At 42.5% G+C, this 18,790-nt stretch overlaps 1 protein-coding gene across 1 annotated transcript in view; it reads right to left on the bottom strand.

Moving 5' to 3' along the window:
- Positions 1 to 17,055, bottom strand: part of RFWD3 (ring finger and WD repeat domain 3) — a 47,579-nt gene extending 30,524 nt beyond the window's left edge. The window contains exons 1-3 of the mRNA XM_032324929.1: positions 16,929 to 17,055; positions 10,470 to 10,992; positions 598 to 800 (exon numbers count right to left, since the gene is read on the bottom strand). Of these exons, the coding sequence (XP_032180820.1) occupies positions 598 to 800; positions 10,470 to 10,990 (724 nt within the window). The 5' untranslated portion in view covers positions 10,991 to 10,992; positions 16,929 to 17,055. The remainder of the gene's footprint in view (positions 1 to 597; positions 801 to 10,469; positions 10,993 to 16,928) is intronic.
- Between the last annotated feature and the right edge of the window lie 1,735 nt (positions 17,056 to 18,790).

The following is an 18,790-nucleotide window of genomic DNA, read 5'->3' on the forward strand; positions in this document are numbered from 1 at the left end:
CTACGGACACGATGATTCCATGAGAGATGGCTTTCTTACTTTCTGGCACCATCAAATGATCTAGGTTCACCCTGTTTATCTCCTATCCCAGTTTTGGAAAGCCATTTCTCCAAGAAGCCCTGGTTCCTTTAACTGGGAAAAGACCACGGTCTGGGGTATCAGAGGGTAAGCAGGACATATGCTCTAGTGGTCTGCGCCCACTGCTGCTAAACAAAGTCCTACTTGCACAATATGTAACACTACGCTAGGATGTCAAAAGTGGCAGACTAGACAGAGTACCAAATTTACAAAGCTTTTCTTTTAAATAATAGAGACTACTTCCTTCTCAGATGTCAAACAAAATATAAGAGGATATAAAATGCTATTAAAAAGTGACCAACTTACTGGGTCCCAAACCACATTAAATTTCAAGTTCGAGCAAATCCTCTATAAATGCTTGTGGCCCATGAACGCTCTGTACTAAATAAAGTAGGAATCTCTGGCATCTTGGGCAGGGAAAGGGACAGTAGCAAACACAAATGGAGAGTTCCTCGCTTTCTGGATGCTAAGCTTCCTAGGTGTCAGCCTTGTGAATCCAAAACTGAATAAAATACTCACCTTGTAAAACGATAGCTCTAGTTTCCTCTGCCTGGACAACACCATCTTCGGCCTCTGTGGAGCTCTCACTGTCAGAACTGGAACTGCTTGAGACCTGCAAGTCTTCAGAGATAGGATTCCTGGTCTCTGAGTCCTGAGAAGTCCTTGGCAAAGGAGGCTGGGTCCGACTCACTTGAAAGTAAGCATCCAATGGTGCTCTCAACCTAAGTATGCAGAAAGACAACAGAAGTACAGTACAAGCACAGTCAAATGCCCCATTATCACAAGAAAACTACACAGTAATCTGAAGGTAAATCCTAGTCAATTCAACCCATCTATAGGCCGTTAAATGCTGCTTTGACCACTGAAGCAGAAATAGTAGTTTTAGGCAGATGCTGGCTGGCCTGGATATTCTCTTTTCCACTGAGTTACTACATTAGCCACACTGGAGGTGACTCTTGCTAAAAGCAAATTCTACTTTACTGGCTTTCGGCCATGTGTCAGTATCTTTTAAAGGACACAATGCAGGGGTGCCTGGGTGGCTCAGTGGGTTAAAGCCTCTGCCTTCGGCTCAGGCCATGATCCCAGGGTCCTGGGATCGAGCCCCGCATCAGGCTCTCTGCTCAGCAGGGAGCCTGCTTCCCTTCCTCTCTCTGCCTACCTGTGATCTCTGTCAAATAAATAAATAAAATCTTTAAAAAATAAATAAATAAAGGACACAATGCAGCAATTTCTCCACTGGTATTAGGGGGCTGAAAGACAGTGGACAAGAAGAAAAAGGGCTCTGTTGATCAAAAACAGCCTCACAGGGTTCTGCTGCCACAACAAGGCAGACCACCGTGTTTCAGGGTAAAAATGAAGTCTGGCTTCAGTCACCACTGCTTTACCTTACTTTAAAACATTTTCCTTTTAAAGTTTAAAAAATGCCACGTTAAGGTTAAAAACACAGCATGATATCCAAAAATAAACTCAGAATGAGAAGACCTGGGAGGAGATTTTAACACTTGAGCCGAGGCTGGCTGGTAGAGTTAACCACACTCACCCTTTTGCGGCGACCCTCACATCTAAGCCAACTGACCACACCCTCCATCCAGCACAGAATGACCGACCTTCAATATTAAAAACCAAAAAGGTGTCCTGTACTTTAGAACCTACTACCTAGCTACTAATTACAAAGTACTACTAAAAGGTGATCTACTTTTAAGTTTTAATAATTGTCTTTATAGGGGCACCTGGGTGGCTCAGTGGGCTCAGGTCATGATCTCAGGGTCCTGGGATGGAGCCCCATGTCGGGCTCTTTGCTCAGCGGGGAGCCTGCTTCCCCCTCTCTCTCTGCCTGCCTCTCTGCCTACTTGTGACCTCTCTCTCTATCAAATAAATTTTTAAAAATCTTTAAAAAAATAATTGTCTTTATAACATTATATTATTCCCCCAGAAACATCGCTAGAGACTGTTCATACAGAAAAAAATTGATTTCTTATAGTTTGGCAGCAATTTTTGGCAAATCAGTGCTTTCAATTAAAAAATGATGACAGGACGAAGTAATTATTTGGTATCCAATTCAACAGTTGGAGGATTCACATTTGTTTAAAAAAGAAAAAGAAAGAAAGAAATGTGAATAAATTGCAATGAAAAGCAGCAATCGTGAATCCTTATTTTTTAAAGAATTTATTTATTTGATAGACAGAGATCACAGTAGGCAGAGAGGCAGGCAGAGAGAGAGAGAGAGGAGGAAGCAGGCTCCCTGCCGAGCAGAGAGCCCAATGTGGGGCTCGATCCCAGGACCCTGAGATCATGACCTGAGCCGAAGGCAGAGGCTTAACCCACTGAACCACCCAGGCGCCTCTCTTTCTCTTCTTGAAAGAATACTGACAACTAGTGTCTTCTTAGAAATTTCTCAATTTAGGGGCGTCAGGTGAGTGTTTGCCTTCAACTCAGGTCATGATTGAGACCCATGTCAGGCTCCCTGCTCAGCAGAGAGCCTGCTTCTCTCGCTGCCTCTCAGCGGGCTTGTGCTCTCTCTCTCAAATAAATAAATCTTTAAAAACATATTTTTCTTTGTCAATTTCACCTAGGTCATCTAATTTCTTTTATAAAACTGTTCACAGTATTTCTTTATAAAACTGCTTTCTTCTGTAAGACCGACAGTAATGTTCTTTCATTCCTGATTTTACTTATTTATTTATTTATTTTTAAAAAAGATTTTATTTATTTATTTGACAGACAGAGATCACAAGTAGGCAGAGAGGTAGGCAGAGAGGCAGGCAGAGAGAGAGGAGGAAGCAGGCTCCCTGCTGAGCAGAGAACCCGATGTGGGGCTCGATCCCAGGACCCTGGGATCATGACCTGAGCCGAAAGCAGAGGCTTTAACCCACTGAGCCACCCAGGCGCCCCCATTCCTGATTTTATTAATTTGAGTCTTCTCTCTATATCTTGGTCAGTCTACTTAGAAGTTTATCAATTTCGTTGATTTTTCAGAAAAATCAACTTTTGGATTAGTTGGTTTTCTCTCTTGCTTTTCTAGGTTGTATTTATTTCTGCTCTAACGGTCATTATTTCCTTCTTTCCGCTTGCTTTGAATCTTGGATTTTGGGACTTTTTTCATTTTTCTAGTTCCTTAAGCTAGGTTACTGATTTGAGTACTTTCTTCTTCTATTTAAAAGTTTTTTTTTTTTTTTTTTTATGTCATCTCTATACCCAGTGAGGGGCTCAAACTCATGACCCTGAGATAAAGAGTCAGGTGCTCTACTGACTGAGCCAGCCAGATGTCGCTACTTTCTTTTTTAGTGTGGTGTTGAACAACTATTAATTTCCCTTTAAGCACTGTTTTAGCTGCATCCTATAAGTTTTGGTATGTTTTCCTTTTCATTCCTCTCAAAGCATTTTTTAATTTTTCTTGGGATTTCTTCTCTGGTCTACTGGTTATTTAGGAGTTGTGACTTGTGAATTTCCCCAAATTCTGTTACTTAAGTCGAGAACATACTTCGTATGATTTCAATACTTTAAATTTAATGAGCATTGTTCTGTACCTGTATGTTAGCCCTAACATATGAGCTGTCCTGGAAAATGTTCCATGTGCACTTGAGAAATAGGTATGTTCTGCTATTGAGTGGAATGTTCCTCAGATGTCTATTAGGCCTAGTAGGTTTATAGTGTTTTCAGGTTCCTGACATTCTGTCTAGTTATCCTCATTGTTGAAAATGGGATACTGTTATCTCCTACTATTACTGATGAATTGTCTGTTTCCCTCATCAATTATGACAGTTTTTGCTTCATGTATTTGGGGGCACTGCTGCAGGTATATATAGGTTTATAATTATTATATCTTCTTACATGGATTAACCCTTTTGTAATTATAAAATGTCCTTCTTTGACTCTTATAACAATTTTTGTCTGAAAGTCTATTTTGTCTGATATTACTAAGCAACTCCTGCTCTCCTGTGGTTACTGTATGCATGGCCTATTTTATTCCATCCTTTTACTTTCAAACTATTAACGTCTTTGAATCTAAATTGTGTATCATGCAGACAGTTGGATTAAAAAAAAAATCTGTGCTTTTGATTAGAGTGTTTAAACCATTTGCATTTAAGGCAGGATTTCTATCTACCGTTTTGCTGTTTTCCATATGCCTATGTCTTTTTTGTTCACATAGGAAGGTCTATTCCAAACTCTCATTATAGAAATGTTTCGGGGTGCCTGGGTGGCTCAGTCGGTAAAGTATGACCACTGATCGTGGGGTTGTGTGCTGGAACCTCAAAGAGGGTGCAGAGACTACTTAAAAAAAAATCTTTAAAAAAATGTTTATTTCTCCATTATTGCCTTCTTTTGTATTATTTTTAAGTGCACCATTTTAATTCCCTCGTTTCTTTTTACCACATCTTCTTAGAATTATACTTCTATTCCCTCCCCACTTTTGCTGATGATTTTATGTCCATTACCTCAGACCCATAGTTATTTCTTTATGCTGCTTTTACTAAATGAGAAAGAAAAAATTATAATAAAAAATACATGTGTATTTTCTATTATATTTGCCTATGTAATTATCTTTGCTAGTGCTCTTTACTCCTCCTTGTGGATTCAATTTAATTATGTCTGGTGTTTTTTTTTGGGGGGGTCGCGTTTCTTTAATTTTAGCCTGAAGGACCCTCTTTTGTAATTCTTATAGGACAGGTTTCCTCTAAAGAAATTTTGTTTTGTTTTGTTTTAAATCCTAGAATGCCTCATCGTTCCTTCATTTTTGAGGGATAGTTCTGCTTGACATGGAATTGTTAGCTGAGTTTTTTACTTTTAATACGCTGAATAGGCCAGGGGTGCCTGGGTGGCTCAGTCAGTTAAGCATCTGACTCTTGATTTTCGCTCAGGTTGTGATCTCAAGCCCTATATCTGGCTCCATGCTGGATGTATAAAGTATAAATAATACTGTCTTCACGTGCACTCTCTCTAAACAAACAAACAAAAAACCCCAATCAAACAAACCTTTGAACAGGTCATTCAACTGCATTCTGGCCTCCACTGTTTGTGATGATAAATCAGCTCTCAACTTTACTGAATATCCTTTGTACATGATGAGTCAGTCACTTCTTTATTGCTGATTTCAAGATTCTCTCTTTTTCTATGGTGTTAGCAGTATGATTATGATCCACATAGCTGTGGATCTCTTCGAATTTATTTTTTAGAGTTTGTTAGGCTTCCTGTAGATTAATGTTTTTCATCAAATTTGGCAAGTTTTTGTCATTTCTTCAAATATCCTTTCTGTCTCTCTCTCCCCTCCCCTGCAAGGACTTCCATTATGCATATGTTGGCATATACTTGATGATGTTCTACAGGTCTCTGAGGCTCTGTTCATTACTCCTCATTTTTCCCCATTATCTAGACCAGATAGCCTCAATTCACATATCTTCATTTTTGCTTCTTGACTCTTCAAAGCCAATTCTTTCTTTTGCCTGTTCAAACTTGATGAGCCCTCTAGTGATTTTTTTCATTTATTGTACTTGTCAACTCAACCATTTCTATTTTGCATATTTTTATAACTTCAATCTCTTTACTGAAATTGTCTATTTGGTGACACACTGTTTTATTTATTTTTTTAAGCTTTTATTTATTTATTTGACAGAGAAATCACAAGTAGGCAGAGAGGCAGGCAGAGGGAGAGAGGGGGAAGCAGGCTCCTTGCTGAGCAGAGAGCCTGATGCAGGGCTCGATCCCAGGACCCTGGGATTATGACCTGAGCTGAAGGCTGAGGCTTTAACCCACTAAGCCACCCAGGCACCCTGACACACTGTTTTATACTTTTAGTTCTCTGAATATATTTTAAAAAGTAGATTTACGGTCTGTCTGGTAAGTCCAACATCTCGGCTTCTTCATGTAGTTTCTATTTTTTCTTTTTTTCCTATGTGTGGGCCATATTTTCTTTCCACATCTTGTAATTTTTTCTTGAAAACTGGACATTTCAAATCCTACAATGTAGTTAACTCTGGAAATCAGATTCTTCCCCTTTTCAGGGTTTGTTGTTATTGCTATTTCTTATACTTGTTACTTTTTGTTTAGTGATTTTTCTGAAGTGATTCTGTGAGATCTGCGTTCTTTGTTACATGTAGCCATTAAGTCTACGTGGTTAGCTTAGGGGCTAGTTCATGCTCGACAGAGATTTGCTTAAAAGCCCAAGATCGCTAAGTCTCCTAGTCTTTGCAGAGTGTGTGACGACATGTGTATGTTGGGGGGACACCTTCAGGAATCAGCCACGTAAGTGACAATTCTTCCTGATTGTGCAGAGCCTCAAGGTCAGCCAGAGTTGAGAAATTAGTGCCTTCTTAGGTCTTTTCTGGGCATGAGCACAGCCGTACACAGCCTTAGGCATATCTGTCACCTTCTAGATTTCCAAGGATATGCCAGACCTTTTCAAAACCCCTATGAAGATCTCATTCCTCAGCTTTTCCTTTTAAGCTTTTTAGTTAGTTTAGTTTGCCCCCATATCAAAGGCTTTTGGCTTCTCCCAGGAAACCACCAAACAGAAGAAAGAAAGAGAATTCTCTGGGAATGAAGCTTTGAAGGAGCGCCAATCCCAGTCTACTCCCTCTAGTGGCTGTCAGGCCACTGGTTTTCACTGTGACTGCAGGCACTTGATTAAACCATACGCTGAGCCGAAGAGGGATATGGAACAGGGAATGCCATGAAGCTTACTTACTCTTCTGGTATTCAGCTGTTTTTTAAATACTCTCTCCCTGAATCGTTTTAAGCATGTGCTTAATTTCCACAGTCCTGAAAGTTAGTTCTGATCAATTTTGCCAGTTCTTTTAGAGGTCCTCACTCCGCCATTTTTAATGTCATTCAGGTTTTCTTTTTTAAAAATGCTAACAAGCAAGTTTACCAACTAATTTTGGCAAATGTGTGCTAACAGCAGCTACAGCCACCATGAGAATAGGCACAGAAAAACAGTATCTCCTAAGACCACTTCAATCAAATGAAATCCATACTCCACACTAAAGTTAGGCTAATAGTTGGCTACTGACATGCATATTGAGCATTCTGCATAGAAACTGGTAAAAAATTAAGTGATTTTTCAAAAAACCCCATTCATTAACATTGCTTTAATATAGCAAAAGGCATTTCCAAGGTCAGATGGGGACAAAGGAAAGGGGAGCTACCGTCATCAGACGGCAGTGCTGGGGTTTCTCTTTGAAGTACAACCTTGAAACCCAAGAAATCGTCCTCTTTCCCTGCACTTATCGTCTCTGAATTAAATACCAGTGTAATAAGCTCTTGACCTTTGCTTACCCTCTGTAGTCCTGGATTCCGTAAGTTCCATGAGAACAGGAACCTGATTTGTCCTGTTCACAATGTATCTCCAAGGCAAAGTTCAGTCTCTCACACAGCGGAGTATTAGAAATATTTGATGGGGGTATCTGGGTGGCTCAGTGGGTTAAGCCTCTGCCTTCGGGCTCAGGTCGTGATCCCAGAATCCTAGAATAAAGCCCCACATTGGGCTCTCTGCTCAGCTGGGAGCCTGCTTCCCCCTCCCTCTCTGCCTGCTTCTCTACACGTGCTCTCTGTCAAACAAATAAATAAAATCTTAAAAAAAAATTTTTTTTTGATGAACGAGTAACAACACTAACAGCCAGAATCAAGCAGCCTCAAACAAAGAAACATGAAAGGAGTTTGTGACCTTGGCTGAAAAGCCTGTTGGGAGAAATTCCTTATTACTCAGCTTCCCCCAACTTTGGCTTCTCAGTGGAGTCTGAGGCAAAAGCTGCTCATCCTCGCCCAGGCTCTCAACACCTGATCCAGAGATAGCCTGTCAGGTGAGTAAATGCCAAACACCATAATGACAAATTCATGTTAAGAAATTCAGAAGGTACATGGGACACCTGGGTGGCTCAGTCAGTTAAGCCTCTGCCTTCAGCTCGGGTTATGATGCCAGGGTCCTGGAATGGAGTCCCACATCGGGCTCCTTGCTTACCAGGGAGCCTGCTTCTCTCTCTGCCTCTGCCTGCCACTCTGCCTGCCTGTGCTTTCTCTCTCTCTGACAAATAAATAAATAAATAAAATCTCACCAAAAAAAAAAGAAAAGAAAAGAAATTCAGAAGGTATAATAAGCAATCTGTCCTAGAAAAGCTCCTATTTTTATGTGAATTTAGTGTGGAATTTGTTTCCAACAGTATTTAGGGGGAAAAGGTTTTTCTTCTTTTTAAAGATTTTATTTATTTATTTGACACAGAGATCACAAGTAGGCAGAGAGGCAGGCAGAGAGAGAGGGGGAAGCAGGCTCCCTGCCGAGCAGAAGGCCCGATGTGGGGCTTGATCCCAGGACCCTGAGATCATGACCTGAACCGAAGGCAGAGGCTTAACCCACTAAGCCACCCAGGCACCATCGGGGGAAAAAGTTTTAAATACCACATTTATTTGTGTCCAGAATCCATGCTTTCTCCACTAAATTGCACAATCCCTAGCTCTTTAGGTTTATTCCCTTTGTAGAAACAAACACAATTATCAAAGAGCTCAGTTGAAATCCTTTCCCATCTATATTCCGTAACAGTCCCTGAGCACAGATTCTACATATATCTAGCAGTTTTCTGTTTAGAGTTTAGCTTCTGTGTGTTAATTTCTTTTAGGAGAGTCATGCTGACTGTGCTGGCAAGAAACTTTGGTCTCTGTGGCATTTCTTTTCTTTTTTTTTTAAATATTTTATTTATTCACTTGACAGAGATCACAAGTAGAGGCCCTGAGGCAGGCAGAGAGAGAGAGAGAGAGAGAGGAGGAGCAGAGAGCCCGACATGGGGCTTGATCCCAGGACCCTGAGATCATGACTTGGGCCGAAGGGAGAGGCCTAAACCACTGAGCCACCCAGATACCCCTCTGCGGCATTTCTATTTTTCTCTGTAAACTGGCATCTGGTTTTTAAGTGTTACTCTCCTGTGAGTTGGGTTAACACAAGAGTCTCCCACGAAAAGCAATCAAATCTGCCTCAACTGCCCTCCCCCGAATAAGTATATGAACAACCAAGGCTGAGGAATACTATGAAGTCTCCTGGCAGTTGGCCAGTTCCTGGGGACATCACTTTCAACTCAGTCCACAGACTATGAAAAAGGGTTCCCAAACTGCACTACAAGCTGCCTTTGCCTATGACACAAACAGATGAAAATTACTTAGCTTTCATAATCAGAGGGAATGACACCTTAAAATAAGGTTAACATGCATCTGAAACTCTTGTCAACACAAAACTAAGCACATCATCCCTGACGGGTCACATCCAGAATTGGCCAGACTAGAGACTAGATCCACAGGAATAGCAGCAGCCCCCCTCCCCGCCAACACCCTCACCACCAATACAGTAATCAGCAGAATCCACGGAAAAGGATGCTGAGTCCAGGATCAGAATTCCAGGATCTGGAATCCCATTCCAGAGCTACCCTAGTCAGAACACAAATTATTGCATCAGCTTCCTCATTTGTAAAATATAGTCAACAGATGGCCTAGCTGTGGCTTTTTCTATCATCTCATTATTTTCATAAAGGTAAGGAAACAAATGGATGTGACTGAAGCTTCCTCTATCTGCCTGGATAGAAATGAGTCAGATCCAGACTTCACTACCAACTCAACCTTGTCCCCTGCTGTAGCTATGAGATCCTGAACAAAACCCTTTCTTAGGATCCAACTTTCCTTCATATATAAAATGAAGATGATGTATTCAATCTGTTTAGACATTATGAAAACATTTAGAAGGCCAATGTGAAATAAAATATTTCAAATAAAGCAGGAGGAAGTTAAAAATCAGGCAAGGCATAACTGGTGGTTATTTTTCATTGTAATCTTGTCAAGGCTTGACAGCTAAGCTCTTCAAAAGGTAAGTTCAAATGAAAAACTATGAAAGAAAATTATTTTCAACTCTGCAACACATTCTCAGGTGAGGAGGGGTGGAATGTTTAACGATTATCTGACCCAGAGTCAGATAAGCTCTAAATTAATTCACATTTTACTTTTCACAAGGCTTCTCTAAATCCAGCCTGCTTGTCTTCCAAAAGTCTACCGCACCATTACATGGGGTACCAATTAATGATGGATACTGGGTACATGGAGTATGGACTTTTAAGTTAAAAAATATATATACTTTTTTGATATGCAAATGATTTAAAGAAGAGCCAGCCCCTACAGAAACCACTGCCAACAAACTACCACCTAGTTTTCAAGGCACATCAGTGTAACGTACTCCTTCAGTGACTCTGTAGTAAATAAGACAAGCACTTTTATTTTCATCTGACTTGTGAGGAATTAGGGGTGCAGAAAGGCTACCCGACTTGCCAAAAGTCATACTGCCAAGCCTCAGCAGCATTAAGGGCATAACCAGGGTTCATAATTCCCCACCTGGCACCAACCCCAAGATTTTAACATATTCTTACCTGGCACTGTCTGTCCTCTGAGACCCTGCGGTTCTTGACCTGCGTGAGGCAGAACCTCTACTCCTCCTTGATCTCACTGGTCCCACACTGTGGTCTGAAGGGGGTCTCAGGAATTCCAGCATGCCATGAAGTCTCTGCAGCCCACTGATGAAGCTGTTCATTGAATCCAATGATGACACTGGGATGGGGTGGTTAACACGAGATTGCTGTCTATGTTCCTCTGAAGCCCCCGGATTAACGTTCCCTACACGATCTTCTCCCAACAGCTCTACTTCCTCTGTCGGGTCAACAGACATCTGTGTAGCAGGTGGGAGCAGGGGCAGTCCCACTTGGCTGCTGGTCACTCCATCAGGAGCAGGCTGGTGCAGGGGTGGCTCCCTTTGGCTGGCCACTTGGGTAGGTAGAGACTGGAGCAGGGGTGGCCCCCCTTGGCCGCTGACCACTTCAGCAGGAACAGGCTGTTCTGTTACGTGAAGCTCTAATTGCCCATCAAGATGATATTCCATTGCTTCCTGAGCCATCTCTGGAGAAGTAAGATTTGTAAAAAGTTATCAATAAAAATAGGCAGAACATGCCAATAGCTGATACAATCATATCTAAGTCTTTCAGAACTTCTGTTTAAGATCATTTTTGGCAATCTTGGGGCACCTGGGTGGCTAAGTGGGTTAAAGCCTCTGCCTTCGGCTCGGGTCGTGATCCCAGGGTCCTGGGATCGAGCCCCACATTGGGCTCTCTGCTCTGCGGGGAGCCTGCTTCCTCCTCTCTCTCTCTCTGCCTTCTTCTCTGCCTACTTGTGATCTCTGCCTGTCAAATAAATAAATAAAATCTTAAAAAAAAAAAAAACTGAGAATCTTAAAATAAGTAACTAAAATCTTCTCTTTAAGTCAGAACTGTTTGGTAATCAGTAACTTTTTTCTCCATAATAGTACTTAAAACTAGTTTTCCAGTTTGTACTTTGAAAACATGACGGCCTGTGATCATAGTAGTATCTTCTAAAATAGAAAGATCTATGAAGCAAGGGGATTGATCTTTTTTGTGTCTGAAAGTGATTTCCCAGACCTCTAGCAGTTCTTTGTCGTGACCCAAATACAGGTATTTACCAAAATATATACTATACTTGACTTTAGTAGGTGCAGACAGCATTCATCTTGCACAGCACCAAGTTACAAAGGATAAACAAAGAAAGGACGTTTTTACACTTGCAGAATTAACTCAATACTAACCCCAAATGGAAATTTACCTAATTTCTCCAAAAAAGGCTGATCAAACTTTATTTGCTCTGTCCTTTCTGGTATTTTTGTTTCCCATCTCTAATGCTACTGGTTAGGCCACTTAACAGACATTTATCAAGCACCTGGCATGTCCCCATCATAGTTTCTTATATCTAATTCCACAATGGTAATCCATTCAAGAAATATTTATTAAGCACCTGAGAAGCAGATACCCCACAGAGGTAATGACAGGATAACTGTGTAACAGATTTTACATTCTAGCATATCAGAAAATAAACAAATAAATGTGGAAATTATACATTGTGATATTTGATCTTGGGAGTAGGAGTCAAGAAGCACCATTTTAGGAGCACCTGGGTGGCTCAGTGGGTTAAGCCTCTGCCTTCGGCTCAGGTCATCATCTCAGGGTCCTGGGATTGAACCCCTCATCAGGCTCTATGCTCAGGGGAGCATGCTTCCCCTCTCTCTGCCTGCCTCTCTGCCTACTTGTGCTCTCTCTCTCTCTGTCAAATAAATAAATATATAAATAATCTTTAAAAACAATTTAAAAAAAGGAGCACCATTTTATTTTATTTTTAAGATTTATTTATTTAGGGGCGCCTGGGTGGCTCAGTGGGTCAAAGCCGCTGCCTTCGGCTCAGGTCATGGTCTCAGGGTCCTGGGATCGAGTCCCACATCGGGCTCTCTGCTCGGCAGGGAGCCTGCTTCTCTCTCTCTCTCTCTCTGCCTGCCTCTCCATCTACTTGTGATCTCTCTCTGTCAAATAAAAAAATAAAATAAAATAAAATAAAATAAAATACGGCATCTCTCCCGGCCGTGCCAAATTTTAAAAAATAAATAAATAAATAAATAAAAATTTGATTAATTATTTATTTATTTGAGAGACAGGAAGAGTGAGAGAGCATGCACAGAGGGAGAAGCAGACTCCCCTCTGGGCAGGGTGCTCGGATCATGACCTGAGCTGAAAGCAGATACTTAAGCCACCCAGGCGTCCCAAAGAAAGCACTACTTTAGATACTCTTTCAAAAAGAGTGAAAGATGGGTACCTGGGTGGCTCAGTGGGTTGGGCCTCTGCCTTCAGCTCAGGTCATGATCTCAGGTCCTGGGCTCAAACCCCGAATCGGGCTCTCCACTCAGCGGGGAGCCTGCTTCCCTCTCTCTCAGCCTGCCTCTCTGCCAAATAAATAAAATCTTTTAAAAAAAAAAAAAAAAAAAAAAAAGGAGTGAAAATTGAGCCCAGGCACGAAGGATTAAAAGGCGGCGGCCATATAAAGAGCCAAGGAAGTTTCAGAAGGAAATTGGTACAGAGGTCCCCTGATGAGCATGGGTTTGGTGCGACTGAGAACCATGAGCACAGGAAGAGCGCAAGTACGGGACAAGGTTGAGGAGGCAGAACGCTAACACGAAAGGCTTCAGGAAGGAGTTTCTTGCATGTTAGAAATGGAGTACAGGGGAAGCAAGACTGTCAGCAAGCCAACCAGTTCACAGGCTCCTTGTAGGGGTGTAAGCCAGCGGTCAGAGGCTTGGGCCAGAGTAGTAGCAGGAGGTGGAAAGTAGCAGACAACTTTAAGAACCCCAAGCAAAGACATGAGACTTAAAATCACAGGGAAGATTAAACTACTTACGGAACAGAGACAGAAGAAAAGTAGGTCAAGGACTCAAAGCTGAAACACATATTATAAAAAGTCAAGAGTTAACAGAAGAGCACCCAGAACAAAGACTGTGAAGGAGGTGGAAACCTGGGAGAGCAAGGGGTCTTGGAAGGATGTTTCAAGAATGGAATGGTCAAGTGTGTCTAGTACAGAAGAGTGAACACTACATTTAACAACATGGAGATGACACACAGCCTAGAACAGAGCTGTATCTCCTAAGTGATGGGCGAGGAGGCCAGACTGGAGTGGGCCAAGTCAATACAGGGAGTTCGGATGAACATGGTTGGTGAAGCACACTTATCTTTCTCTAGTCATTCCTGAAAACCCATGAACAGGACACATATCCCCAAAGGCATTTAAGAGAAGATAAGTTACAAGACAAATTCAAGCAGGGTATGAGACAGGCAATTTTTACTGGAACAGGTAGCTTCTTAGTAGAGCTAAAAAGATCAAACCCAAGTGGCTGCAGAGAGAGGGGATCATATGCTCCCGAAAAGCACGCTGATTCCCACTGAGGGGACTGCAGAAACTGGGCACCAGAGGGCAGAGCTGAAAGATGGCGCTCAAAGAGAGGCCTGGTTGAAAGCCTGTCTCAGGCAAACAAAAGCCAGCCAAACAAACACCTCCTCGGCGGATGCTGCAGAAAACTGGTGGTTTGTGCCAGACAGGCTCAACGCCAGCATGGGTATAGCAGAGCAGCGGAAATAAGGAGTTAAGTGCAAGTTTACACATGGAACAGTGTGAGACCTTCCACCTCTCCTCCCCAGCTTTTTCCTCTGCACAAATCCAGGACACAATATTCCGGTTTATACACATTCTCTACCCAAGGCAGGAGATCAGAGGACTGTTTACTAGAGAAAACCAGCTCAAGAATAAAAGATCTATAAATACTGATGTTGTAAATCCTCAATAAAATGGCGGGAGTCTCTGTCCAATCTAATTAACAGTAAAAGCCAATTGGTTGATATGGTTCAGTCACTCATACATAGGTTCCAACCTGCTTTCTGGGGGAAAGAGGGGTCCTCCTTAAAAACAAATAGCCAAGAATCAACTGACACTTGAGCAAACCCTCCAGCATGAGAGAGAGACCAAAGCAGACAAGCAGAAGCAACTAGAAGGGAAGAAGGGAAAACAATGCAAGAAAAACTGAAAACAAACAAAACAACAACAACAAAAAACAAGCCCCCACAAACTCCCTCAAACTTATAGGAAAAGAATGCTAGGGGGGGTTATGGGGGATTAAAAGGACAAATTAGAAAACAAGAAAGCTCTTGGAAATGAAAAATGATAGCCAAAATAAAATATTTAATAAAAGGATTGGAAGAGGGGCGCCTGGGTGGCTCTGTCAGTTTAGCATCTGCCTTCGGCTCTGGTCATGATCTAGGGGAGTCTGCTTCTCCCTTTCCCTCTGCCTGCTGCTGCCCCCGTGTGTGCAGTCGCACGCGCACATTCGAACACTCACACTGTCAAATAAATAAAATCTTTAAAAAAAAGGGGTTAGAAGATAAAGTCAAGAAACTCTTCTAGAAAACAGAACTAAAAGACAGTCAAAAATGACAATAACAGGGGCGCCTGGGTGGCTCAGTGGGTTAAAGCCTCTGCCTTCAGCTCGGGTCATGATCCCAGGGTCCTGGGATCGAGCCCCACATCGGGTTCTCTGCTCCTCAGGGAGCCTGCTTCCTCTTTCTCTCTGCATGCCTCTCTGCCTACTTGTGATCTCTGTCTGTCAAATAAAAATCTTTAGAAAAAAAAAAGGACAATAATAAAATTAAAATGTCAATCCAGGATATTTAACTGAACTACCAGAAAGAGAACTCAAGAAAGTGGAGAAGTAAAAAAAAAAAAAAAAAGACTTCACCATAAGCTCACTTCACATTAAGAACTCCCAACACAGTAAACTTTCTTCAAAATTATATCAAACAGAAAAAAGCAGGTTATAAAGGAATCCGCTATAATTCCATTTTCAGGACACTTAACATGTAAAACCCTGTTACTATGTGAACTTCTAAATCATACAATAATAGTACGAAACAAGCCTGGGCATGAAAAATATCAAATTTTTGTAGAAGGAGTTCAGATCCACGTGGGGCTTGAACTACACACACACACACACACACACACACACTTTTATTTATTTCTTTTTTTTTTTAAGATGCAGTTCTAATTATAGCAAAATGTCAAGGCCAAGATTTGTTAGATCTAGACGGTGAGTGCATAGATCTCTCTCTGTTTTAAATCATTCTCTGTACTTTTCCTATGGTTAAATACTAGAAAGGAAATTTCTTCCCGTCTTGGGTCAGTTCTTTTTTTTTTTTTTTTTTTTTAAAAGATTTTATTTATTTATTTGACAGAGAGAAATCACAAGTAGACGGAGAGGCAGGCAGAGAGAGAGAGAGGGAAGCAGGCTCCCTGCTGAGCAGAGAGCCCGATGCGGGACTCGATCCCAGGACCCTGAGATCATGACCTGAACCGAAGGCAGCGGCTTAACCCACTGAGCCACCCAGGCGCCCGGGTCAGTTCTGATTAGAACAATAAGGCAGACAGCCAAATGCTACCGAATCCTCTCGGCATCCTCCACAGCAACAAGTGCACAGCAGATGCTTGAGTACCTACAGAATTATCCATCATACACCCAGAAAAGAAGCCAAAACCAAAACAACCCGCCAACCAACTAACCCCCAACATCTAGGAACATAACAACACCGGATAAAGACAGAGATCCGGGAGAGAGAGAACATTTTCATCGTGGCAGAAAGTTAGTTCTGTGCAACAGCGCGGTCTAGAGAGGAGCTTTCGGACCCACGCGGGGAAATACATATCCTCCAACCCCTGGGTTAGCCAGGAGTGATCCGAGCTTTTAAAAAACAAAACAAACAAAAAAAGACTGTTGGCTGCGCACCCCAAGTCTGGAGCAGCCTTGTCCTTGACCTCGGCGTGCCATACAAACGCTATCTTCTCCGTGTGACACCAGAGTGGGCGCCTCAAACGTTAACCTCCCCCTTGTCCTCTTTCCAAGCTTTGCTACTTAGATTAAGGTCCGCACCAGGAGGGACGACGGCCGCCAATCACCAGGATAAGGGGCCGCAGCACCGAGTCGAGCCGATGTCGGTTCAAATCCCCTCTCGGTGCAACCTGTTCCCTTCCAAAACCGGGATAACCAAGTATTTACGTCACAGGGCCGCTGCTAGATAAAGCCGGTTAAGAACGTAAACATTAGGTTCCTCCGCGATGGCGCTCAGCGGGAGGGCACTACTATTTGCACTTGAAGAGCTGGAAGGTCGGCTCTCCGGAGAGTCGCCCCCCGCGAACTCGGCTACGGCCTTCGCCCCCGCCCCTCGCCCCCACCTCTGCCGCCGGCGCCCAGCAAGCCCGAAAGAGCCCGGGTTCGGGCGCCTCAGGCCGGACGTTGGGGCAACCCGGTGCGGTCAAACCTCCTCAGGCGGCCGGATTCCGTGCCCGCCCGCAACTCCCCTTGTGGGGTGTCTCCAGGCCCCGCAGCAAGGGATCAAGCCGGGGAAGTTAGTTATCCCCAAGCCAGAGACCCAAGGCCTGCGCAGAGGAAGCGCCCGCCTTACCTGGGGCCGGGAGGACGCCGTGGGCTCGCAAAGTCGCCACGCTCGCGGCCGTTTTCTGGAAGAACTCCCACAGACGCGGGCCAACAGCCACTTCCTGAGCAGCTCAAGTGGCCCGCCTGAGTTGCGGGCGCGGCCTGCTCCTATTGGTCAGCGGTCTTAGACGGCGGCCAGTACCCTGGCTTCTTCTTCTTTTGGTCGCCCTGATTGAAAAAGCGGCTCTCTCATTGGCTGATCCTTCGTACACGGACTGGGCGGGACCACGCAAGGAGGCCTCGTACAATTGGTAAAAACCTTCGCCAGTCACCTCGTGTCCAGCCCACAAGGAGAAAAACAGAACCAGCGTTTCACCGCTCTTTATTTGAACTTTCTGGCGGGAGAAAGTTGCACGAAAACGATCTCTCGGATCATTCCGGAGCCTGAGGCGTGGGACAGTTGCGTTCCTATACATCCTCTGCTGAGGTTGAAGAACCTCAAAAGAACTTGCCTACAACATCTCTTCAGTCCCAAACTATTGCTATAAATTGCCTGCTACTACTATAACTATCGTCCCATTACTTGACAGCAAACATTTTTGAAGAATCTCACTGAAAGTCGACATCTCACTTTTGGAGGGAAACCTAGAAAATCTAAACCTCAGGCAGAGATGGCGCATTGCCAACATTTTATTTACTCAGCTGTCAATTTTCAGTGGAACTGATGCCATAAATAATCGAAAGTTCTGGGTAATACAAATAATTTTCTCCTTTGAACCACTTCCCAAAGTCACTGTTAGCATTTGTACTTTTTCTTTTCCTGCCATCTAAGAGACGTGCTACTGAGCCAAAGCATGGCTAATAGGAGAAACGAAACTTTCTTTTGTAAACAAACAAGTATGTTATTGAATAGAGTGAAAGACATCTGTATTGTTATATAAATCCTGCATGTTCAATACAGAAAAATTGGAGGATGCAGAGAAACAAAAAAGAAAAATTGTCTCTATCCAGAGAAGTCATTATTAACTTTGCTTAAAATCTTCATCTACCTAAATACAGTATTTTAATCTTAAAATATATATTGAATTGCTTTCCATGTCAGTGCATGCATAGACACATTATCGAATACTGAGTGACTCTTTGAAAAGAATTTAAATAAAAATAGGTATTATATCACATGTTTAAAAGAATGGACTACAGCAAGGGCTACTTGGTGAGAAGGATACAGAATGTTTCTAAATGATTCTGATATTCGTTCATGATCAAATCTAATGGCCATGTTTACTAGCTAGGAGAGAAATAGAATACAGACACAGGCCAGAAATTTATAGTCTGATCTCCAACTTCCAAAATTATATATAGCTAGAGGGAAAGGTGTTGGCTGTGTTTCATCTTAGGGGTAACATTCCCACCTTTATGGTTGATTACTTGAATACCAGTGTGTCTATTGGCTCATTTGTGAAAAGACTAAAAAATAAATGCACTAAGAATCACTTCATAGAAAGTTGTTTGATGGATGTCTTTTTCTTTTTCTCCACCAAAAGATATCACTAATGAGTTCTTCTATACTGCATAATAGTAATTAGAAACTGCATGTATAATTTAAAATGCAAAATTTGAAAGAATCATCAAGGTTAAACAAAAGATGCCAAAGAAAATTTTATACTTGTGGAAAGCCGTATCCTCAGACTCTGGGGAAGAAATTAATTTTCCTCTACCATTAGGCATATCATTCATTCATACACTCTTTCATTCAGTCCACAAGTATTCGACAACTACAGCAATCCTGACTGGTCTGTATCAATGTGGCAGTTGTCTTATATCACTATAAGACAGAGAAGACCTTAGGACACCTGGGTGGCTCAGTTGATTAAGCACCTGCCTTCAGCT

The sequence above is a fragment of the Mustela erminea genome, chromosome 19, assembly GCF_009829155.1.
Source record: "Mustela erminea isolate mMusErm1 chromosome 19, mMusErm1.Pri, whole genome shotgun sequence".
In the NCBI taxonomy this organism is placed as follows: Eukaryota; Metazoa; Chordata; class Mammalia; order Carnivora; family Mustelidae; genus Mustela; species Mustela erminea.